The 24,364-nt window shown below is 58.5% G+C and overlaps 2 protein-coding genes and 1 pseudogene across 29 annotated transcripts in view; 2 read left to right on the top strand and 1 right to left on the bottom strand.

Moving 5' to 3' along the window:
- Positions 1 to 20,219, top strand: part of KLHDC4 (kelch domain containing 4) — a 77,059-nt gene extending 56,840 nt beyond the window's left edge. For 7 of the 28 annotated variants that reach the window (XM_063654166.1, XM_054453297.2, XM_054453298.2 and 4 more), the window contains 5 exons: positions 1,011 to 1,086; positions 4,103 to 4,311; positions 5,874 to 6,276; positions 7,083 to 7,205; positions 11,626 to 12,047. In XM_063654166.1, the coding sequence (XP_063510236.1) occupies positions 1,011 to 1,086; positions 4,103 to 4,311; positions 5,874 to 6,276; positions 7,083 to 7,204 (810 nt within the window). In that variant the 3' untranslated portion in view covers position 7,205; positions 11,626 to 12,047. Of the gene's footprint in view, positions 1 to 1,010; positions 1,087 to 4,102; positions 4,312 to 5,873; positions 6,277 to 7,082; positions 7,206 to 7,424; positions 7,743 to 11,625; positions 12,048 to 12,734; positions 16,757 to 18,256 lie in introns of those variants that run through there. The other 21 variants (XR_010124271.1, XR_008494575.2, XR_008494571.2 and 18 more) reach the window with 9 other exon arrangements.
- Positions 8,687 to 16,756, top strand: LOC134738537 (uncharacterized; annotated as a pseudogene).
- JPH3 (junctophilin 3) overlaps positions 16,759 to 24,364 on the bottom strand; it is a 100,391-nt gene continuing 92,785 nt past the window's right edge. The window contains exon 5 of the mRNA XM_054453284.2: positions 16,759 to 18,333. Within this exon, the coding sequence (XP_054309259.1) occupies positions 18,253 to 18,333 (81 nt within the window). The 3' untranslated portion in view covers positions 16,759 to 18,252. The remainder of the gene's footprint in view (positions 18,334 to 24,364) is intronic.

The raw sequence follows: 24,364 nt of genomic DNA, 5'->3' as shown, positions 1-24,364 counted from the left end.
CAGCTATCATGGTCCTCAGAAACAAGGAGAGTCGGAGAAGCTCATGGCCCAGAGGAACCTGAGGAGGCGACAGGACGAAACGGCCAGTGGGACCCTCTACGGGATCCCTGGGCAGGATGAGCTACGGAGCACCAGGGGCTCTGAATGAAGCGTGGGCTGCACTCCCAGTAACGGGTCAGTGCCGGTTCCTGAGCCGTCACGAGGGTGCTAAGGAGAGGAAGGTATTTGTGCTGGGGGGACATTGGTGTGAGCGTGTGAGAGCTCTAGGTACTATCGTCTCAATTTTCTGCAAATACGGAACTTCTAAAATAGTGTATTAAAAATAGAGAAAGTGCAGACAAATACAAAGATGAGATGGAAATGGATGAGGGCCCTCCACCCAGGGTGAGCGTTTTGCTGGCTATCTCCCTCACAACCTTAGGTCCCAGGTAAGGGGTGTGGCACCAGGACTTGTAGGGCATGGGTGCTGGGGAACAGTGCACCTGGTCTGGCTGAGGCTCACTTGAGGCAGAAGACTAAGGGATAAGGGACATGGAGCTCGTTGTTTTTGAAGCTTGGAGAAATCTTTCAGTGGGCAGTGGCTGCCGTCTGCACACAGTAGTGACTTGATTTCTGCTGTGAAGCCTGAATCGTGTTATTTGAAAGGTGGTGGGAATCCAGCGGGATCAGGAACAAAGAGTGACTCTGTAATGGTATCAGAGGCCCCTGTGGTGGTTTCCACACAGACCAGGGCTGCTGTGGACGCTGTGTGTGCTCCGACAGGAACTCTAGTGTACTGTGTGATGGTGGCTATTAGAAAGGTGGCCTCTTCAGATGGACCCACTTAGGGGATAAAGCCTGTCAGGTGGTGCCAGCCCCGAGCACACTGCAGGCACGCTTTGGAGCTTTGGGGCTGGTCTACAGGGAAGGCCTCCAGCCCCTTCCATCCAAAATGCGCCCACAGGGTTGGGGGGTCTGTAAGCAACCATTGTAGCTGCCCCCGGTTCTCACACAATTCCTTTCCTTTGCAGAGAGTTAAGAAGGACGTGGACAGGGGCACGCGGCACTCAGACATGTTCCTGCTGAAGCCGGAGGACGGGAGAGAAGGTAGAGGCGCTGTGCCTCCAGGGCGGGAGCTGGCTGGTCTGTGTGTGGCGGGAGGTGGAGCCCACACCTTCCCATGGATGTGGGGCTGGCGGTGAGCCCCTGCACCCTGCCCAGAGTGGAGGGCCTGCTGAGATGGCCCATTTCGGGGGGGGCCGGGTGGGACAGGCTCCATAGCCCTGGTGTCTGCTGGGCAATCACCTTTGGGGGCATTGATGACGGACTGACTGAGAAGCACGGGCGCTGTTACCCTGCAGACAGCCCTCTATGGAGCAGTGAACACAGTGTCCCTCAGCAGCTCCTGATGGGCCCCTCCAAGGGTCTCGAGCTCTCGAAGGGAGAACCATCCTGGGCCTTGAGTACAAGCCACCTGGAGTCAATGGGGCTGCCTGGCACTATGGTGACGGGGCTTACTCTTCGGGTGGTTGTGGGCAGCAGCTGGGCAGGCTGGGTGTGGACTGCCCAGCCAGGGGCCAGTGTTGCTCATCCACAGAACTTCAGAAGTCATCACCGAGACTGCTATTGGCCCTCACAGGGACAGCCTCCAAGAACGGCCGTGGCCTCTGTCAGCTTGAGTTACTGAACTCAGGGGGCTGTTAGAATGCCTAGATTTCTAAAAGCTTTTAGCTAAACTTGGATCTAAGAATCAAAATTTTCTTACTAAAGCACAGGGGAACAATCATCATTCTCTGGGACTTTTTAAAAGGATGACATGGGATGACCTAGGGGACAGCCCTTTACATGGCTCTGGCACCCAGAGGGCCCAGGATGTGTCAGTCACTCTCACCACCTTCTACACATGGCACGTTTCATGTTCCTGGGCGTGGGTCATGCGCTGAGATGAACTGTTGGGGGCGTTTCCTGCCAGTGGCTGCCCGTCCGTTCTCACAGACCTCTGAAGTGGGAGAAACTGTGTCTGTGTGGAGCATGGGCAGGGGGATGGGGGTGGGCTGCTACTTTTCAATCATTAATTTCTTGATTTTGAAAACAATTGCATTTGTTACTGGCTGGGTGCAGTGGCTCATGCCTGTAATCCCAGCACTTTGGGAGGCTGAGGTGGGAGGATTGCTTGAGGCCAAGAGTTTGAAACCAGCTTGGGCAACATAGTGAGACACCATCTCTTAAAAAAAAAAAATGTAGCCAGGTGTGCTAGCGTGTGCCTGTAGTTCCAGCTACTCGGGAGGCTGAGGCAGGAGAATGGCGTGAACCTGGGAGGTGGAGCTTGCAGTGAGCCGAGATTGCACCACTGCACTGCAGCCTGGGCGACAGAACGAGATTCCGTCTCAAAAAAACAAAAAAAAACGTAGCCAGGTGTGCTGGCGCACGCCTGTAATTCCAGCTACTCAGGAGGCTGAGGTGGGAGGATTGTTCTAGCCCAGGAGGTGGAGGCTGCAGTGAGCCGAGATCGTGCCATTGCACTCCAGCCTGGGCAACAGAGCGAGACTCTGTCTCAAAAAATAAATAATAAATAGAAGGAGACAATGGCATTTGTTCTGCTCCAGAGCAAGGGAGTGATGCCAGGAGGCACAGGTTGAGGGTGTTTGCTGTGGAGTTTAGCGTCCCCAGTGCCGTTAGGAAACCAGGGGACAGCTGTCTCATGGGAGGCTGTGGCTTGGGACCAAAGGGCTGGTCTAGACCCAGGAGACCCAATGCCTAGGCCAGGTCTGCTTTTGTGACCCACAGCAAGTTCTCCAACCTCCCCAGGAGAGGGGACCGTCGTGCAAAGTGTTTTTACCTCCTTCTTGCACTAAAAGTCCTCAGGCTGAGGCCTCAGAGATACTCGCAGGATTAATCTGAGTCCACATCCACTTGCCTGTCAAAAGGCCCAGGTGCCTCTCCCAGGGCCCTGCCTTACTGCACCCCTGGTGGATAGGACAGACCCCTTCTTTCAGTCACTTTCCAGCTCACACCCGAGTGAACTTGAACCTGGATGCTGGACTGTTTCCCGTAGGGCGGCCCTGAGCCTGTGTGCTCCGCTCCTCAGCCCCCAGGAGGAAAGCATCGTGGTGAGGAGCGACACACCTTGTGTGTGTGGGTTTCTGTCACCGGAGAGGGTCCTGCCCTGTGTGGCGAGTTCTTGTGGTGGTCTTCCCTGTTCCTTAACACAGTCATGTGCTGGTGGGAAATGAGGCTGGGGGGCCCCAGAGCCACGCCCACACTGGGCATGGGTGGGTGACATCTAGCACCACACAGAATATGGCCATTTGCTGCTTCTGTTTTTTGTTTTGTTTTTTTTTTAATGTTCATTAGAGGAAGAAAATCTCCATTCTCTCTCCTAGAAGTGGTGGGAAGACATCTCCTGCACATTGGGCTCTGTTTGAGGGTTGGCACATCACATAGGCGCGTGCCAAGAGAGAACGTAGACCCCTCCTGAAGTAGAGCTGGCCACACTGCAGCCCAAGGTGGGGCTGGCGCAGGCACTCAGACCCCGGGCGAAGGCTCCTCGCTGGCCACACTGCAACCCCCGGGTGAAGGGTCCTCGTGTAGAGCGGAGGGTCCCCGTGTAGGGTGGAGGGTCCCCATGCAGGCCCAAGGGGGGCCGGCGCAGGCACTCAGCCCCCTGGGCAAAGGGTCCCCGTGCAGGGCGGAGGGTCCCCGTGCAGGCCCAAGGGGGGCTGGCGCAGGCCACTCAGCCCCCTTGGCGAAGGGTCCCCATGCCAGGCGAAAGGTCCCTGTGCAGGGCGGTCTCCCCACGGAAGCCCCTCTGCGTGTCTAGCATGTGTGCTGCTTCTGCCCAATCCCTGTCTTTCCGCTGCGGCTTGAAGCTGCCCCTAGTTTAGAGGTGCTTCGGGGTGTGTGGAAAGCTGTTGAATGCCAGCTCTCTTAAGGAGAAGGGTGGAACTCGAGGGGTGTTGAGTGGTGTCTGTTTTTCTGTAGAGGGAGCAGAGTTTTTGCCCGCAGTCTCACGGTTTTCATTTACCCCGTTCTGGGGGGCACCTGGGGTCCTGGGCGTGTCCCGGGCTGGCTCTCAGGGTCCTTCCTTCTGTTCTTATCCCACTTCCTTGTTCTCTTTTGACAGACAAGTGGGTGTGGACTCGGATGAACCCTTCAGGGGTCAAGCCCACCCCACGGTCTGGCTTTTCTGCGGCCATGGCCCTGAATCACCAGACACTGTTCTTCGGGGGTGTCTGTGACGAGGAAGAGGAGGAGAGCCTGGCGGGCGAGTTCTTCAACGATCTGTACTTCTACGACGCCACCAGGAACCGTTGGTTTGAGGGACAGCTGAAGGTAGTGCAACCTCTGAGTAGCACGCGCTGTGGTGCGCGGCCCTAACTCGGGTCCCTGCCCCCGCTGCCTCCCTCCAGCACCTTTGGGTATCGGGGCCCCCAAAGCCCATGAACTTTCTCAAGAGAGGCGGGGGTTCCGTCTCTGCCTGTGTCCTGGGTGACTAGGCTTGGAGAGCCCTTGGTCACGGTCCCCTCAGTCTGTCCTGGATGCTGGCGGTGCTGCTGCCTCAGAAGCCAGTTGCCCTGGGCTGAGGTGCCCGGGACCTCCCCGGCCCTCTGTGTGAGAAAGGTTTGCTGGAGGTCCTGGTGTGAACCAGCCTGTGTTATGATGCTTGAGCTTCCCTGGTTTCCTGCACCATCTTTACTGTCCGCCTGAGCATAGCTGCTGTCCAGGGCCAGCCCAGCACAGCCACAACAGTGGGTGACAGTCCCAGAAGGGGATCCCCCAGTTGGCCTCAGGGTCTCCGAGTGTACCAGGTCAGCCGGACCCAGAAAGGGCCAAGGAGGGCTGGTCCCTGTTGGTTGCAAACTCCTGGAGCTGCTCTTGACGTGTGGTGGCACCTGGGCTGGAAATTGGGAAAACATGAGGGTTCGTTTCTGGACCCACAGTCCGCCTCGCTCTTTTACTTTAGAAGGAATTGCTCCAAGCAGAGTCTGTACAGGTTTCCCCTGTGGCTTTTTTTTTCCAGAGAGCGTGTTGACCCCAGCTAGTGTCACGGTTCTCAAACTGTTATCTCAGGGCCCTTGACATTCCCCAGGATTACGGAGGACCTCAGAGAGCTTTCCCTTTTGAAACTCATTGTTGCAGAGTCCAGACACAAAGTGGATCTTAGAAGTCTAGAATGGGAAGCTGACTTTGGGTTGATCTGGAGGTAGTGATCCTTGGAAAATTTGGAAATAACCTGGCAAATGTCACCTCGTGAGTTGGCAGCGCTTTGTGACAAAATGACAAAGGCTGTGACAGAAGGGTCCAGACTGACCCCTGCAACACAGCCAGGGAAGTGGGACAGAGAGGGATGGACGGCTGTCCTGCAGGAGGCAGCCTGACCTGAGAGCTCCCCTTTAGAAACGTTTGGTGAGGAAGGGCCCCTCTCTGGCTTGCCGTTTGTAGTAAATGAGCTCGGCTTGTGGGCCTGACCATCCATCTTGCTTGGGAAAGGGGAGGAAGCCCCTCAGCCTGGCTTCCCCAGCCATTCTGGGAGCCAGCACTGTGGGTGATTGGGTTTTCCCAAGGTGAACGTCAGAGCCTGTGGGGCTGGTGCGCTGTGTCTGGGGTCTGTCCACCTCTCAGTGGAGGTGTGGAGCTGCCCCTCAGTGAGGACACGCAATGGGGGGTTTTCTCCCCCAGCCCAGGAGTGAATGGTGAGGCCAGTGGGAGACAGAGCATGCTCCTGCGGCCCAGTGCCCGCACCCAGGGCGGTCAGGGACGGCGCCCTCCTGTGTCACACATTCCCCACGCTTGTGAGCGGTCCCCGCAAACCCTTGCCTGGCCTCGTGGGCATAGCAGGAATGACCCCTGCCTCACTGAAGCTGCTGCTCTCTGCTCCCTCGGTCTATTAATAGGGACCCAAGTCTGAAAAGAAGAAACGCAGGCGGGGCAGAAAAGAGGAGTCCGAAGGTGGTAGCAAGCTGGCATGTGGGGGAGCTGGCACCCAGGGACCTGTGCAGGTGGTCAAGGAGGTGGTGGCTGAGGATGGCACCGTGGTCACCATTAAGCAGGTGCTCGCCGCCCCAGGCTCGGCGGGGCAGCCCCGGTCTGAGGACGAAGACAGCCCCGAGGAGGCCGGCAGCTCTGCACCCGGGCCGTGTCCACGCTCCAACGCCATGCTGGCCGTGAAGCATGGGGTGCTCTACGTCTATGGGGGCATGTTTGAGGCCGGCGACCGCCAGGTCACCCTCAGCGACCTGCACTGCCTGGACCTACACAGGATGGAGGCGTGGAAGGCCTTGGTGGAGATGGACCCAGGTGAGCCAGGCGGCTTGGTGCCTCCGTGCCTGGGAGCGAGAGCCCACGGTCGTGTGTCGCGTCACTCAAAAGCAAGCCCCGCAAGCTGCCCAGAGGCAGCCTCTGCCGATGCTCCTCGCAGGGGCCTGTGCTCCTGCCTCCACGGTCAGACTGTGACAGAACAGGACCCTGTTGTGGAAAGGGGGGCCCACCCTGGGCACGTCTGTCCTTTGTCCCGGGTGCTGACGGGAGCTGCGGTTCTGGTGGCACAGGACACGGGTGCATCTGCTGCTCTGTCCACAGCATGCTTGTTTGTGAACAGCCGTCCGAGCCGGGCACCGAGGCCCTGGGTCTGAGCCTCCAGCCTTGCTGCCTGACCCAGGGCCCCTCTGCTGCCGTAGTCACACGTCCCCTTTATCCCAACTGCTGCTGGGCTCGAGTCACCGTGCAGTTTTTAAAGATCTGAGACTAAAGCAAAATCCACAAATCTAGGGAAAGGTAGTCAACCGTTGGCGCAGGATGTTTGCTGTTGTGTGAGAACACCGAGAGCCAGCGTGGAGGGTGGCAGGAGGCCCTCTTGGCCAGCCGCTCCCTTATGGGGGTGCTTTTGTGTGTTTGCCGTCTCAGATCTCTGTCCTGAAGCCCAGGGGAGCGCAGTCTGTTTCCTTTGTGGATCTGAAGGGGGTCGGGGAAGAGGAGTTAGGTTTCACATCATGGTTCTTAAGTAAGAACATGGAATCCCCCCAGGACGTAGCCACCACCGTCCCGCAGCCTCCCCAGCCTGCCTCAGCTGCGCTGATGTGTGTGTGTTCATTCTGCTTTTGAAGAAACTCAGGAGTGGCTGGAGGAGACGGACTCGGAAGAGGACAGTGAGGAGGTTGAGGGCGCCGAGGGTGGAGACGAGGACGAGGATGAAGACAGCAGAGAGGAGAGCGGTGCGGAGGACTGAGGTGAGCAGGCTCGGGCTGGCGGGCGGCGCGGCTGCTGGGTGTTCGTGAAAGGCTTTTCATATTTATCGGATTCTTATTAGAATTCAGCTTTGTAAATTTTTAAAAAACATTGGTGTGTGGAGTAATTTGGGCAGCTTGCTAATGAGTGCCGCGTGCCTGTGGGCTCTTTGATGAGGTCTTCCCTGAAAACCCGGTGTTCTCTCTACCACCCCTGCACAGGCCTCCCCCTCGGCTGAATGTGTTTCTCTCTCATTCCTTCCTCTTTGCGTATCAGAAGAGCCCCTGCCAGGGGCTCCTGGCAAGTGCTGTGCCCACATCCGCCCAGGACCCAGCCGTGTTGGGTGAAGCTCTTGGGGCCAACCTGTGCCCTGATGCACAGGAGAGAGCTGAAGGTGGGTGGCCCAGGCCAGGGTGTGAACTTTCTCGCATGGTTTAGTCTCTGACGTGGCGCCGGGCCGGAGGTTCAACTGAGTGCAGTGCAGGTGATTCCCTCAGCAGCCTGTGTGTTGTGTAAAATAAACTGCACTTGAAATAAGACCACCGCGGAGGTTGTCTTCTGTGCAGCCATACTGCAGTCTTCCTGGGGACTCTGCCCCGGGCCAGGGCTGGGCCTAGGGCGAGACCACCCCACACTGGAGGGTGGAACCTTGGACACGAAGGACCCTCGAGAAGCAGGTTTCTGCCCCCGAAACTCCAGAATATTGCTGTGCTTTGTGAGCCTTTTTTTCTACAAAACCAGAAGAGGGCCCTGACTGCCCATCTATCTTCACACTTGGGATCAGCCTCTGATGCCTGGAAACAAAACCAGCCCAGGGCCAGTGCACACCTTCCCGGTTCTCGTTCACGTGAAGCACCGCTGGCCGGCTGCACACGGGGGGTCTCGTGGTGGGGGGCTCCTCATGTGCAGTGGCCTCACTCCTGGGAGCCTCCTGCCGCTGCATGGTCTCTGGGAGGCTGTGGTGGGACCATCCCTGTCCCTATCTCAGTCGGGTTTAGGGTTTAGGATTAGCATTTGCAAAGTGACAGGAAGGGAGGCCGGAGGGCAAGGGCTCCCAACGTCCCCACATGGCTGCCACCAGGTGTCCCCATCCAGCTCTTCCTGGCTCCAGCGCTGCAGCCTCCTTGCCCCCGAAGGCTGTGGTGCGCTAACTCCCAGCCTAGGCTTGCTCCAGTCCAAGACTGAAGGCCAATTCGGATTTGCATAATTGGGGTCAAAAGTTGAGCATTGAAACCACACCTGGTGCAGTTTTTGCGTATCTTAAATATTTTGAACAGTGGGAATATAGGATCGTTAGTTTTCTATAATGGGGCTGACATATTCACTATGGTCTCATTTCTTATCTGGGAGTTGAAAACTAGGGTGGTGGGGAGACTTCCCTCCTGGCGGAGCCGGTGTTGGGCAGGGGGAAGTGCCGCTGGGAGAGGACTAGAAGCTGACTTGGTGGCGAGCACCTCCCTGCTCCCTTGGCTGCTTTGTCCTCATGGCCCCGGGTGGGCCCAGGAACACCCAGGTCACCTTGGGGCATTGGCTTCAGAAGTGTCGCCACTCAGGATCATCTCAGGGGCACTTCGCCAGCTCTTCCGCAGCAGGGCATGTGCTGAGCTCCCTGGTGCAGCCAGGTGTTCAGGAGGCCTCGGTGGGTGGCACTTGAACTGGCCCCAAGGGCCCCACCCACTGCCATGGGTGTGACCTCACTTCAGGCTTCCATTGTCATTTGACCAGAATGCTGATCAGAAAGGGGAAGGCTCTGGGCACTGCCTGTTCCCTGGTGGGGACACCTGTTTGGTGCGTCTGGATGTGGGTGGCAGTGCCAACAGGAGTGAGGCTGCAGGTTCCGCCCCCCTCGAGGGCTGCAGCTTGTGTTTGCGTTGTGCCGGCCCCCTCCGCCAACCCCCCAAGGGCTGCAGCTTGTGTTGCGTTGTGCCGACCACACCCCCAATCCGACCCCCCGACCCCGAGGGCTGCAGCTTGTGTTTGCGTTGTGCCGACCCCCTCAAGGGCTGCAGCTTGTGTTTGCATTGCGCTGACCGCCCCCCCCGCAGACCCCCCCCCAACCGAGGGCTGCAGCTTCTGTTTGCTTTTGTGCCGGCGCCCCCCCCAGCCCCCGGCCCCCAACACCCCCCTGCAATTTCTACAGCTTGTGTTTGCGTTCTGCCGCCCCCCCGCAGGGCTGCAGCTTGTGTTGGATTCCGCCGCCCCCCCCAACCCCCCTGAGGGCTGCAGCTTCTGTTGCGTTGGGCCGGCTTTGGCGGCCAGTCTGGGCACTTTGTCTGAGTGCTGGGCAGTCAGGGTCCTTTTCCTCCCACTCTCAGGTGAGCTGGTTGGGAGAGGCTCGGGCAGGGCTGAGAAGCCAGAGCGCAGGCAGCAGCGTCCCCGCCCCCACAGGCTCTGCCCAGTCCCTGCCCGGCTCTGCGGCTCCGGCTCTTGTCCAGAAGATGGACGCCGTTGTGTGGCCGGTTGTTTCTTCCCTCCTGCTCTTGGAGGAAGGAATGGAAAGATCTTGTTGGCTTCAATGTAGTTGTCTGTTATCAGAGACAGTTTTTCAGAGGAGCTTGTAACTAATTAGATGGGATTCCAAGGAAAAAGATACTTTTGAATCAACCCAGTTGAAAGAAAGATGACAGCAGCCCTGAGGAAGAAACGTCTTGTACACTTTCTTATACAGAAAGCATTTTTGTTGCAAAAGATTTGGTTTGAATGAAAGATGCTGATCAGAACCAATGGGGATCAGATAGACAAGCTCCCAGCATGGAGTGGCTGTCACGGCCGTGATTGAAACAGGGCCCCTTCAGTGTGGAACCGTGGGAGATGCAGAACACAACGGAGGGTTGTGGATTCCTGTGCAGAGCTCTGCCTGCCCCATGGGCCTGTGGTCTGCTCTGTCTGCCGGGGCCCAGTTTACTGAACTAGTTGGTGGCCAGACAGCCACTGCAGGGTGTGAGCGGCCGGCACAAAAGCCCGGGGCCTCTGTCTCCCAGGAGCTGCTGGCGTGGTGCGGCTGGGACACGCCATACTCGGTGCCACCTTCTTGCCCAGTTCCTCGCTGTGGTGAGCTGCTGGCTGTTAGGAAGCCTTTCCCTCAGCTGCGGCCCTCCCACGCGGCCCCCGGACCCCTGACGGCAGGGTGGGCGGGCGTACCAGGTGAGGCACTCTGGCCGGTCCACTTGGCAGCAGGGCCACGGCTCCTCCTCGCAGGGCTTTGTGGAATTTTAAAGGATGAATCATCTTGTTCTCCATTCTCCCCCTGCCGCCCATGCGCGCCATGCTCTGTGTGAGGATGAATTGGAGGGACTGGCCATGAGCGGTGGTTTTTTTCGTGGTTGGGGTTGGGGTTGTTGGGTGGAATGAACATCAAGGGAACCACCCATTGAGCTTAGAAATCCTTGCCAGGCAGTTAGTTTGTGTTTGTTTTTAGATGAGAGCAGTGTTGATTGCGATTTGACGTCTGATTTTTTTTTTAATTGAGTTGGTACAAGCAGGATGTCATTGTCTAGGTGACAAAGTCACTGGGGGACCAAATACCAAGATGCCTGTTGGTGAGAGAGACCCTCCCCAGGCGCCTCCTTCCCCGTGACATTCAGGACCCTCCCCAGGGCTCTCCACAGGCGCCTCCTTCCACGTGACGTTCAGGTGACGAGGCGAGACCCCACACTGGACGTGGCACTCGGGCGTTGCAGTGAGGAGATGGCACTGTGTGCTTGATGGTTTCCATCAGAGAAGAGTCTGCCTTCTTCCAGAAGGAGCGGGGGATGGTGGTTCCCCAGCTCGGAAGGAAAAGGAGCCGAGCTCTAGCTGTGATCACGGCCTCAGCCTGCCTTCCTTTGTGCATGGAAGGAACTTGCTAGTAGTGATCGCTGCTCTCCTGGGCAGTATAAGAGTGTTGTGTGGAGGCCGTGGGTGCCGGAGGCCAGTCTCGTTTTCATAGCCCAGATAGCTCCCGGCGCAGGTTGCAGTCACCTCCATTTCTCTTTCACAAGAGAGCTGCAGCAGTGCCATCCGGGGCCTGGCCACGCCTGGTCACTGGGGTCCTAACGGTGGTGTCCTGAGGCACACAAGCAGTCCCTGCCGGAAGCTGACACACTGTCATGGCCAAGGGCCACAGTGCAGGTACTATGGTGACCCAGCTTCCCCGAGTCCAGCTCATGCCCATTTTCCTTGTCTCAACCTTCAGAGCCCTTCCAAGCCCCCACTGGCTGCAGCCCACCCAGGGGACCCACCTTTAGAGGCTGGACTCAGGCATCACTGAGGGGGAGAAGCGCAGGTTTACAAAGCTCTGGCTGGGAAGAAATTGAGTAATCACTTGAGAAACAAACAGGGACGTTTAATTACGTGAACACACGCATTTAAAAAACGCCTGTGCACTCCCGGAGGGCAGAGCCTGCCTCTCTGGTTATTTTTGTGTACTCCATTCACTTACAGGCTGTGACAAACCCTGTGCCCACGCTGCCTGCACTGCCGGGAGACTCAGGGCTGGGGGAGACATGCCCCGGTCAGCACTGCGGAGACTCAGGACTTGGGGAGGCATGTCCTGGTCAGCACTGCGGAGACTCAGGGCTGGGGGAGGCATGCCCTGGCCACCACTGGTGAGCCAGCGAGACTGAGGACCCTGCGCGTGCTGACCCGGGGACACCACGGAACTCACTCGCGATTCCTGCTCACAGCACGTTTCCTGCTCGGAAACCAGGAGAGCCTCCACGTGCCACCCAGCTCTGTCCACACATCCATCGTGCAGCTCTGCAGCAGAAGGAACTTCAGTAAAGACGCTGGTTTGTAATGAGACAAGCGTTCCAAAGTGTCACACGACATTGTTTATTACTAAAAGGAGCAGAATTTCTTTTTAATCTTGACAGTGTTCCTTGCTTTCGTAACGGTATGATTTAAACTGTTCGATTCATTTAGGAACACTATTTGATTTTCATTTTGTAAGTAATCAAGCTATCTTTCCAGCTTAAAAGCAAAGAAAAAAGATTCAGGGTAACTTTTTAAACCACTTCATCAATAAGAAAAGTTCTCTCTTTGTCATTGCACGGAATGATTGTACACAGTATTAGCGAGCAGCTCACATGCGCCAGGGCTGACTTGGAAGGAAATGCAGGTTACACTGTTTTCTGTCCGAGTTCACAGAGATATTTGCAGCAGGCTCAGTTGCTTCAGCAGCTGGAGCGAGGGTGCCTCTTCCGCGTGGCTCCCCTGAGCCGAGAGGCCCCTGTGGGTTTTTTCTCCGCCGGGCTTTGGGGACAGGGTTTCTGTGGAAATGGCAAATGGTGCAGATGAGCAGAGTCCTGCTAGAGAGGTCAGCTCAGCGTCCAGGAGGGGGCACCTGCCCCCGAGGAGGCCACGGACCTGCCTGGGAAGGTGCTACCCGAGAAGTGTGCTCTGATGTGGCCACACTTGGGGACGCGAGCTCCCCAGAGGCCCATGCGAGAAAGCCGGGGGTTCCCAGGCTGGGGGTGCAGGATGGGCCAGGCACCACCCTGCAGGGCCCGCCCCCCTGCCCCCGCACCCTCACACCCATCTTCCTCTTTCAGCCTGACCCCAGGGCCTGGGAGCCCCCGGCAGATTGGCCCTCCTTGCCGAACAGTGGCTGCCCTTCATGGACTCGGCGCCTGGCAGAGCTGCTGTGCAGGAGGAGTTGGCTGTCATGGTTGGGGGAGACAGCCCTTGGGCCGTTGGTGGTCAAGGTTGAACCCATATCCGGTGGAATCTCCTGGTCTGTTCCACACACGATCGCCCAGGAAGCTCTGGGACCCGAAGGCTGTTCTGATCTCAGGGGTCACAAGTTCTCACGGCCGCCTGGGGTCACCAGGGACCAGACCCGGCGTTAGCCTCTGTAAGGAGCTGCCTGGCTGCTGGGCTGAGCTTTGTTGCAGGCCCAGGAAGATGACCAAGAAGGACAGAGCAGAGGCCCATCCGCCACTGCTGGGAGAGCCCCGGGGAGCACATGCACAGCAGAGCCCCATCCACCACTCCCTGGGCTCAAAGAGGCTTCCTCGGTGTGGATGGCAGCTGGTAACGAGCAGCGGTGGTGCAGCTGGAGGCCTCTGTCCCATGGGGCACAGACAAGGGGGAAGGAGGGCGGACGGGTGTGCACGCTTGGGAGGACGGGTGGGCGGCATAGGCCTGAGCAGGTGGCGTAGGCGCACGAGAAGGGCGTGTCTGAGACAGGATGTTGATCCCAAATGCCAGGAGTGGACGAGGCGGACGAGTGGCCATGAAGTAGGCGTGTGAGGTTGTTGTCTGGCCCGCTCCGCCGACTCCAGAAACCCAGCGGCCTGGGCCCAGCACCCGGATACACATGGGGTGAGCTCCCGCCCACGCTGTGGCCTGTGCCCGTCACGGGGCCGCTTGCTTCTCCCAGGCTTGGGAACAAGCTGGCACGAACGCTGTGGCTGCACTCACAGCTCGGGCACTTCCACTTCGGGTGTCATGAAAAAACAGACTTAAAGAGCATTTGTTCCTAATGGGTGGGCCGAAGCTTGAGAGGAGCATTCAGCTTCTCTCCACAGTATGGCTTCACCTGTTCCTGAGCGCCCTGCTACCTTGTTGCTAACCTGAGTGGCTGAGGTCCTCTGCTCTGGTGGCGTTGACTGCTCCTCTGCAGCCAGCGCCAGGTGCCGGCCCCGCCTCTGCTCATCGGGAAGTGCTGGCCCGCAGGTGCTTCGTGGTTTGCCACGGACCCTTGTTCCATCCCTTTCCAGTACCCACCCCCCCACCCGCTGTGCATTCCGTAGTTCATTTTCAAGGCAGGGGGCACATGGTGAAAATACAGCCTGGCTTTTTTTCAACAAAGGCAGCTGCACTTTTCCTTGCTTGTTTTGAAGGCCAAGCCGGCAACCTCCTTGGCACTTGGGGACAGTCGCTTCCTCAGTTTCTGCGTACCGACTGTCTCACCTGACACGCGGCCTGGGCGCAAGAGAAGCCAACCAGGTGCCTGAGCTGACTGACTCCTTCCGCCCTCCTCCCTCCTCCCTCCTCCCTCCAACCTCCAACCTCCGCCCTCCATCCTCCAACCTCCGCCCTCCAACCTCCTCCCTCCACCCTTGAACCTCCTCCCTCTGCCCTCCTCCCTCTGCCCTCCAACGTTCTCCCTCCTCCCTCCGCCCTCTTCCCTCCACCCTTCACCCTCTTCCCTCCACCCTTCACCCTCTTCCCTCTTCTTCTGCCCTCCTCCCTCCGCCCTCCTTCCTCCCTCCACTCTCTGCCCTCCTCCCTCCGCCTTATCTGGAATCGGGGTCCTGGTCCTGGGCTAGAGGCAGACCCTGGCCCGGGCGAGGTTAAAGGCACTGCGGGAGGGCAGCGTCATGATGTCCTGAAGCTTGCTGCGCCCAGTGCTGTCAGCTGGCTGAAGGGAGACACAGTCACAGGCACCTGCAGCTATGGAAGGCGACGACCAAAAATCTAATAGGCACCTTGATGTCAAGTTTCCAAGACCAAAGGCAGGAACAGTGGGATCAAACTTAGGAAGAGTCAGAGAAACTGAGCATGACCTAGAGGAGGGAGACGGTCCTTCCTCTCTCCTGCAGAGCGTTCTGTCGCACGTATGAGGTGAAATTTGCACTGTCCCATGAAGACTGTGAGGGGAGTTGCCGCCGCACACAGCTCAGGAGTGCCAGCAGCTTGGGGACCACCACAGGCCTCAGGGCCTCTTCAGTCCCACGGGTCCAGCTGTCAATAAAACTTCCCGGGGAAGGAGTAAAGGACAACCAAGAACCTGAACTGAAAAAGTATGAAAAACAAACATTTCATTTCCCTCAAGTTCTCCTCTCTTTAGGTCTGCAGTGCCTTGGGGGTGGCTGACAGCCCTCAGTGAGACGGGGTGGCCGTGTGGTTCTGAAAGTGAAAAGGAGCAAGTGTGGTTAGAGCCACGGTCACAGTCTGGAGTGTGGACGTCCCGTGGACTGCTGGCCCATGGCCTGGCTTGGGGCCTTACAGGGGAGCGAGTTGAGTGCATGCAGGGGAGGGCCCGTCTTTCTACAATGTGTATCTTGTTTTTGAGACGGACTCACGCTGTCGTCCAGGCTGGAGTGCAGTGGCGCGATCTCCGCTCACTGCAACCTCTGCCTCCCAGGTTCAAGCGATTCTCCTGCCTCACCCTCCTCAGTAGCTGGGATTACGGGCACCCGCCACCACGCCCGGCTAGCTTTTGTATTTTTTTTTAGTAGAGACGGGGTTTCTCTATGTTGGTCAGGCTGGCCTCGAACTCCTGACCTCAGGTGATCCACCCGCCTTGGCCTCCCAAAGTGCTGGGATTACAGGCGGGAGCCACCGCGCCCACCCCTGCCCTGCTTTTCTACGTCACCACTGTCTTGTCAGCTAGCTCGGCTCGGGCATTGCGTGCCCTGATCTGTATCTTTGGGAATCCTGTGAGCTAATGGTTCTAGGTCCAAAAGAACGGACAAAGAGACTGTTTCAGGCTCCCAAAATTATCCAGGCACATTCTGTGCGCTCCTGAATTCAGAAAGCACCGGTCCATCCAGTGTGCAGAGGCTGGTAAGTAAAACAGGCCAGCCATGGGCACAGACAGGTTCACCAGAGGGCCCGGGGCAGGTCTTCTGCAGCTCTTCCAGGGCAGGGCTAATCTGTTCCTGGGCCAGAGGTGGACCTGTCTGCAGGCTTGTAAGGGTGGGGAGACGCCAGCCTGGCCCGTGGGCTGTCCACATTCACCCCCCGCAGACCGCGCTGCCATCTGGAGGCGATGCCACTTCTTCCTCCTGGCCTCTGGGGTGCACATGGAAGAAGCTGTTGGGGAGAAAATGGCTCTCACCAGGCTGCTCTCGGGTTAATGAAAACTCGTCAAATTCTCCATGCAGCAGCAGCAGCCAGCCGGGCACACGCTGTCCTGTCCTGCCCAAGTGTGTGGAGGGAAGCAGGTCCCCCTGGGTCTGGGTGGAAGGACTGTGTGCCCGTCAGGGAAGGCCAAGGCTCCGGACAGGTGGGAAGCAGCCTTCTCCTTAATCACCCCACGTGGAAACCAATTAAAGATTCGATTCTCTCAGACCCAGGGTATTTTAGCCTTGGTTGAATCCTCCTGGAATTCACAGGGAAGTGGCTTTGCCCTCTGCCCTCGCTGATGGAAGGCAAGGGGCCGGCCTCGGCTTGGTTTTCTAGGTTGTGTTACGGCAGCAGCTGACGGCCCCTAGGGCTGGATCTGCACGGCTTCGCTCAGGGACACCTGCCTCTGTGTGTGTCTCATGGTGTGAATGTGTCTCCTGCTCACAGGTACCGTTTTGTGTCATGCAGTTACTGGAATGTACAAAAGCAGCTGTGATCTTTGCAAAGAGTTGCAGACAATTACAAAACCCCTCTCCCAGCATGCTGATTGTGAGAGCTGCAAAGAGCAGGAGTCTTTATTTGGTTAACTTCTGGTCTGCAGCAACCACTTGATACTAAAAAACGGAAAAGATGTCACATCCGTTTGGAAGGCGACATTATCAGAAACGCATGACCGTCAGTCCTCCCTCCCTCTCCTATGCCCCCCCCAGACCAGGCCGCGAGAAGGAACGGGGAGTGAACATATAACGGAAAACAATAAAACTGAATTTAACTGGAACATGCTCTAATCTTTAGTTTATTTCTGGTTAAAAATATAGCAATCCAGTGCAGTGTAGTAAAGAAGTCTGCTCGAAAGGTAGCAGAGAAACAGCTAAACATAAGCAAAGCAAGGCAGAGTCCATAAGACGGGCTGGCCCCAAGACGACCGGATGGGGAATCCCTGCAGTGCCTCCCCGGGCACAGGGGTCCTGTGTATGGCCGTGCCCGGACCCCTCAGGCACGTCCATGCACACGAGAGCCAGGGCCGCGGGGCACTCGGACATCCTGGCAAACCTTGTTCTTTTGTTTGGGTGATGGAGCGACCCTGGTGGAGAAGGCAGAAACATAAGGAACCTGTTTTTTGTTGGACTGAACAAGTTTACATTGTACATTTTGGGGGGTTGGATATGCTACAATTTCTCAGGAAGTTTCAAGCCACTGGGTTTGAACCACATTCCTGTCCTGGGACCAGGCCCACTCTAGTGTAGCACTGAGGCATCTGGAAGGAATATGCATATCTGTTAGGGGAAGTTGAGGCAGGCACAGTACAAAGATGTGAAAACCCGTGGAGGTCAGTAACCATGGAAGAAGGCGTCCTGTAGGCCCCTCACTGCTAGGGACACGGAAGCCCACGCGTCCACCCTGCACGCCAAGTGCACAAGCGCGCACACACCCAGAGCCCCAGCGCAAGGCCAGCTCCACGGCACAGCCCCTCGGCTTCCGTGCTTAGCTGAGCCCAGGCGGATCAGAGTGGGACCCGGCTTCCCTGGGGTCTGGTGGGGGAAACAGCCGAATGGGGCCCACGGTGAGTGGGCAGCAGAAGAAAAGGGCTTTGCTTTAAAACTCGGTGTGGTGAGTCGGCTTCTCATGGAAGGCCGGGGGCAGTGCCGAGAAGAGGGAAGGACCTGCATCCGTCTCACAGGGAGGAGGTGGCCGATCCCTCCCCCTCCCTCAGGTGTGCAGCACAGATCTCACACAGAAAAAGGCTGGGCTACTGCCTGCTGGGGTGGGCCACCCTGCTCCACGCCTCCCGCCCGTACTTGCCACCCGTCTGTTCTAGACAGAGGAAGCAGTGAATCCACTTTCCAAGCTCGTATCGACGGGAGCCAGCCCTGCTGCTCAGGGGGCACAGGGCTGAGGCTCTGCCCCGGGCTGCCCTCCATCCACACCCAAGACGGGACGTGTGACCACGAGGACAACATCCGCTGTTACCACTGATGTGCCGGGATCCCTTCTGTTTCCACGTGGAGCTGGAGGGGCTGCGTGCTGGCCTCCTTCTGCCATGCCACACAGCAGAGTGTTATACAAGCGAAGAATTTTGGCTAAAATCCAAAAAACATTACCCAGAAAAAAAGGCAAACTGTGAGTGATACCCAGTCGTGTGGTTCTTCTGTGAGAGGACTTGGAAGTCGCTGGGCTGTCCGAGTTGCGGTCTTTCCCTTCTTGTGGTTTTGCTTTTAATTTTAATGTCCCTTTTTTCTACCCTTTCTCTATTTTTGCTACCGCGACATCTCATCAGATGAAAAAGTTAATAAACAGAATGGCGACTCCGATGTTGAGCAAGATCACCATGACCACCAGGATAGGAGCTGAGCCCTGGAAGAGAGCGAGGGGAAGACGTGAGCGAGGGGAAGAGGTGAGCGACAGCGGCGGGGGGTTCTGCCTGGGCCACCACGTCTCCCACCCACGTCTCTTCACCAAACTAGCAGACCCTCGGGGGTGGAAGTGTACGGGAGGATGTTAGAAACGCTTGGACACCAAAGGCCCACCAGAACCTGAGCCCCTCGAAGTCCAGACGGGGGAGAGAAGCCCCACCTGCCTATAAGTCTGAGGTTGCTGGTCTTGGAATTCCCTTGCGGCCCCAAGACCCTTAGTACCAGCTCTCCCAGGGTCCCCTTGGAGAGAACCACCCAGGCCTCCCTGTAAGCAAACGTCTCGGTGCATGCAGCCTTTGTGCCAGTCAGCAGGTTTCTCCTGCTCTGTGGAACTGGGACCTCAGAGCATTGTGACCAGAATCTCAGAAGTGCCCGCATGGCTGCCATAGCCAGTGTCGGATGTGGCTCAGCAGAAAGGCCTCCCAAAGTCTGTGAGCACAGCGTCCTCAGCAAAACCCCCTCCTCCCACCACACCTTCCTCAACAAACCCCTCACGCCAACTGGCTCTGGAGGACTGTGTCCAATTGCGAGCTGCCTCGGACTCAGGTCACTGTCCTGAGTGCTGCTGCCACCACCTCCCTGAAGTGGCTCACAAGTCCTCAGCCTCCGCCGGAGCCCCAAGTGCCAGACTCCCCGTTCAGCCGCACAGCCCGGGCACTCGGACCAAGCTGCCACCTTCCCTGTGCTTGCCGGGGCCAGGTAGGACACGTCTCACAACAGAGCCTCTTCCCGGGGCGCCCTTCTGCAGTGATTCCTGCCGTCCCGCACCCCACTGTGTTCTGCTCACACCAGGCAGGGGTGAGAGGCAGTGTGGCCCCTCTGGGAAGCTCCCAGGAGGGCAGGGCTGGGTGCTGCCCTGCAGATACAGTACCTGCTGCACAGGGAATGGACGCCTCCTGAAGGGTGGCCCCAGCCCAGGAATGGCTGGGACACCCACTGCAGCCTTGCCCAGGGTCTGCTTCTGGAGAACACTTGCCCCTGTCTCCCCCAACCCCCACCACGCTCTACATCTCACAGCCACCTGGAAGGAGATGTGGACCCCACTTGGGGAAGGAGCTGCTCAGAGCCCCCAGAGCCCCCCACTTCCTACCACACAGCCATCCTGCTGCTGTGCGATACAGATGGACCAGGGCTTGTCCTGAAGATCCCAGGATACACATTCCTCAGGGATAGCTACTCTCCTCCCCTCCCTGTTACTAGACTGGTTTTCCATGGACTCCTTTAAGCCCCCAAGTCTGGCCTCTGGTCAGATTTCAAAGACATGATGGGGTCGTCTGTTATAGACTGAGTAGATCATGTGGCACCAGGTGAGGGCTGCTCAGGCCTGCATTAAGGAGGGGAGCCCAAACAATGCACCTCCCCTTCCCCCCACCCACAAGGAAGCAGCTGCTGCTGGCTCCTATCCAAGAGACTGGAAGAGAGTTCCTTAGAACATCTGGGACCCAGCAGTTCCACTCCCAGGCCTAACTCTAAGAGGGCAAAGTCAAGCCTCCACTCAAAACCTTGTGTGTGCACACACTCCCAGCAGCAGGATTCACAACAGTCACGAAGTGGAAGCAGAGCCAGCTGTCCAGTGGAGGATGAACACAGCCGGGAAAACATGGGCCCTGCAACCGCAGCCACCTCAGGGACAAGTGCAGGAGCGATGCATGCTGTGTGAGAAGCTGGGCGCCAGGCGGAAAGCAGAGTCCGGGAGCGGGGGGGGAGGGGACAGCAAGTGTCTACTGATGGCCCTGAGGTTTAAGGTGATGGAGCCGGTCTAGATAGAATTGGGGGTGATGGTTGTGCAACTGGGAATACATTAAAATCCCTGACTTGTACACTGGCCACCTGAAGTGAACAGTAGATGCTTTCTCTCTCAGTAAAGCTAAAGCTACGCAAAGAACAGCAGACATCCCGCATGAAGTCAGCTCTCCAGGGCCGCACTGTGGGAGCTATGGGCTGGCAGTGTCCTGCTCTGCTCTTGCCGCGCAGGAGGGATGCACACTCAGGGCCCCAGTGGGGTCACGGCCTTGCCAGGAGAACTCCCTCCGGGGATGGCAGCCTGCCATCCCCTGGCCTAGCCTGGATGCCACATCCTGCGGCAGAGAAGCAGCCTCCTGCTTGACTGTGTGGCCTGGGGACCCTTTTGTCTCCCCGGTCAGTTTCATCCTTGCCCCAGGCTGTGCCGCTGATGAAGCAACATCGTAGCTGATGGTGAAGGGCCCGATCCCAGCACGGAGGCTGGTCTTCCCTGGGCGCCTGCTTGAGCATGTGGCCCAAAACAGCCGTTGCATGGGGCACTCGGAACCCATCACACCCTTGCCCCTTCCCAGCCTTCCGCCCCTTGGCAGAGGCCCCTCCTCCTCCTGGTCCAGTCCTGCCCACACCCGGGTGCCCACCTCCCCTCCCTGTGGTGTCCAGGCGCTGCCCCCCACATGCCCTGGGCAGCACTGCTCATCGTGGCCCCATCTGTGGCCTGGACAGGCTCTGGCCACTCCTGCGTTGGCGCAGTTTCCTCGGGAGGCCCCTACCAACACCACTCGGCACGGCGGGCTCAGCACAGCAGTGGCAGCGGGTGGGAGTACTCGCCTCTGCCCGGCCCCGGCTGGCGGTTTTCCATTTGGATTTGGGGATGAGCAGCCAATGAGCCTATCTCATTCCCGTTAACGTGAGAGAAACATCCAGACGCTATCCTCAGGTCTCACACACCCCTGCCGGGCTCTGCACTGCACCTGGCAGGGGCACCCCTGGCTACATCCTAGGCATCAGCTCCCAGGCCCGAGCGCCTCTCCTCACACTGGGGAGTGGAGCCCTCAGGACCTAGAGACACTGGCTTGAGAAACTTTTGAGATGCAGTCTCGCTCTGTTGCCGAGGCTGGAGTGCAGTGGTGTGATCTCAGTTTACAGCAGCCTCTGCCTCCTGCGGGGTTCAGGAGATTCTCGTGCCTCAGCCTCCTGAGTAGCTGGGATTACAGGCACGTGCCACCATGCCCGGCTAATTTTTGTATTTTTAAGTGGAGGCAGGATTTTACCATGTTGGCCAGGCTGGTCTCAAACTCATAACCTCAGGTGATCCACCTGCCTCGGCCTCCCAAAGTGCTGGGATTATAGGTGTGAGCCACCGTGCCTGGCCAAGAAACTTTTTTAAAAAAGAAAAAAAGTTTGCTCAACAGACAAGCTGAACCCCCGTCAGCAAAGGGCTTTGTAAACTGTCCCCCTCGGGATGCAGCTCAGAGAGGAGGGTCCTCAGAGGTTGAGGTCCTGCCCAGGGGGCACCTGCAGCCACAGCAGCACCAGGCCCACCCCCTCTGCAACCTCCCAGCCCATCAGGGACCTGAGGCGCAGATGGAAGCGGAGGTGTGGACACAGCGAGGGCCTCCACTCGGCCAGAGAGAAAGCAAGCTGCCCCGAGCCCTCTGCACCAGGGGCAGCGGCCTGAACCCAGCTTTCCGTGGCATCATGGCCTCGGGCAGGTGTATTGAGTCTTGGGCCCCATGACAACTTGGGCCGGGCCAGCCTGCAGGGGGCAGAGAACAGCCAAGGGCCCAGCCCTGCCCACTGATGCCCCCCCACCCCAGCTAGGAGGAAGGGCCGGGTGTTAGTCGGCCTGCAGTGGGGGAGCAGGACGGAGTGGGGGTGGTTAGTGGCACCTCTTCTGCCACAGTCCAGCCCGTGCTCTGGGCCGGGAAGCAGGTACGCACGCTGTGGGCGAGGGCACGGCTGCCCGCAGGAGGGAAGCTTCTGTCTCCCCAGCTATCCCCCAACCCTGGACCCCACTATCAGGTCATATCCGTCATTTCACCAAGAGGGAAACAGCCAGGGCCACAGAGTTCCTTCACCGGCAGAGCGGTAGGGAGAACCTGTGCTTCCGTCCCGAGAGACTTAACCCTGAATTGCCAGGGCCCTACGCGGGCCAGAATCCCAGGCCCATCTGTGGCCAGTGGGACCCAGGACCTCCGGCCTGTGAGCTCTGCAGCATGTTGGGAATGGTGGAGGGGGATGGCCAGAAGACAGCACCCAAGACCCTGCTGGTGGCCCAGGGGAGACACTGCAGAGAGCTGTACCCCCGTGAAGGTGGTAGGCACTCAGCCTGGCACTCGACTGCCCTGACGCCTGTCCCCTGACATGGATGCCGGCTGGCACAGGCCCCTCCTGCTTCCCACCAACAGGGCCTGGAACAGTGCTTAGGATTGGCCACGCCTCTACACACCATCTCCCCTCACCGACCTGGCAAAAAACACAGCTCCAAAGCTGTGGGGAGGGAGACGGGGAGGGAGACGGGGAGGGAAACCTTGTTTGCACCAGCACCAGGTACACCTCAGGGTAGTCACTTCCAAGGAGCTCAGCTGGCATCCTCCAGGGCAGGTGGGACACGATGCTGTGGCGACGGGACTTCCAGATTAGCCCCAGCTGGAGACCGGGCAGGACCAGGGCAGCATGTAGCACCCTGCATGTCCCATAGCGAACTCATCCCAGAGGCCAGCTTGGCACTTGTCCCCAGCTTGTGCATTGACCCCAGGGAGGTTCATTTAAAAGCACCCAAAAGTGCCAGTGCATTAAGTAGGCTAAAAATAGAACCCGGCCCTACACCTCCCGCTCTGCCCACTGCTTGGCTGTTCCAAAAATAACCGCGCGCGCACAGCCACGCACACGGCTCTGGCTGCGATGGGGAAAGTCAAGTTGTAAGTGTGAGCTGGTATTTTGGTCCCAGCAGGAGCACAGGGGCTGTTCTCTGTGGGCATTTGGGGAAGGGGGAGGCATCTTAGGAACCCGACAGCAGGACAGACAGACGTCCGCAGTGGTTCCAACGAGAGGCAGAAACAGGCATTGCCGCCCGGCAGGACGTGCCCCTTCAAAGGGGTGTCACGCGGTGACTCCTCTGGGGGTGGGGCTGGCAGAAGGAGAAAACCACAGCTCCCCTAGGTCACGGGCAGGGACAGACGCCGACCCCTGCCGCAGCATCGACAATAAACCTACCAATGGCCCCCCTGCCCGCCCCACACTCCCTGAGCGCCCCCCACAGACACCCCCTGCGTCCTCACACCCGAGGGGCACGCTGGCTTGCGGCACTTCTGTTCAGCACCACGCACTGCCTGGCAGCCATGAGCGAGCAGAGCCCTGCTGGGGTGAGGGCCTGGCCGTGCGCAGATCCTATGTAGCCACCGTCCCACAGCCTTTCATTCCTGCAGCACTGCTCAAGGGAGCAGGGTGGGATTTGCAGGGTGAGGGTTCCTTCAAGGGGAGGCCAGCCCTGTGTGAAGCACCAGGACCCCCAGCCTCGCACACTGAGTCTAGCCCAAGACCCCCAGCCTCGCACACTGAGTCTAGCCCAGGACCCCCAGCCTCGCACACTGAGTCTAGCCCAGGACCCCCAGCCTCGCACACTGAGTCTAGCCCAGGACCCCCAGCCTCGCACACTGAGTCTAGCCCAGGACCCCCAGCCTTGCACACTGAGTCTAGCCCAGGACCCCCAGCCTCGCACACCAAGTCTAGCCCAGGGGGACAATGTTCTTCCCTCCAAGCTGCCTGCCCTGGAGGAACGAATTTAGGGCAGGGGGGCGGGGGGGTGGGGGGTGCTGGGTGAGGCTCAGGGTGAGTCGCACACAGGGGTCCTCACGTGGGAGCCGGCTCCAACCCCAACACCCGCCATGGGTGAGAGAAACCTGGACTGGCAGCCCCGCCCCCCACCCCGGGGTGTCTGACCTGACTCCCAGCCCCGGGGCCAGCCCCACCCCCAGCTGTTTCTAGGCCTCTGGGTTCCTGTCCAGGATGCAGCACACTCAAGCGGTCATCTCACGGCCCAAGGCTACTGACCAGGGGCACAGAGTCTCGGAGCAGCTGGGGTTGAGCATGTTGCAGGGAGCGCAGGGGTCCCATGCTGCCTGGAAGCCAGGAGGTTTGTAGGCTTTCTGGACAGCCTGGGGGCAGCCCTCTCACGGAAAGAGGTGTGACACCTGCCCCACCTGGCTTCCTAGGGGAGGGTCCCAGCG

Source organism: Pongo pygmaeus, chromosome 18 (genome assembly GCF_028885625.2).
Source record: "Pongo pygmaeus isolate AG05252 chromosome 18, NHGRI_mPonPyg2-v2.0_pri, whole genome shotgun sequence".
NCBI lineage: Eukaryota > Metazoa > Chordata > Mammalia > Primates > Hominidae > Pongo > Pongo pygmaeus.
This window is presented reverse-complemented; position numbering and strand designations above follow the sequence as displayed.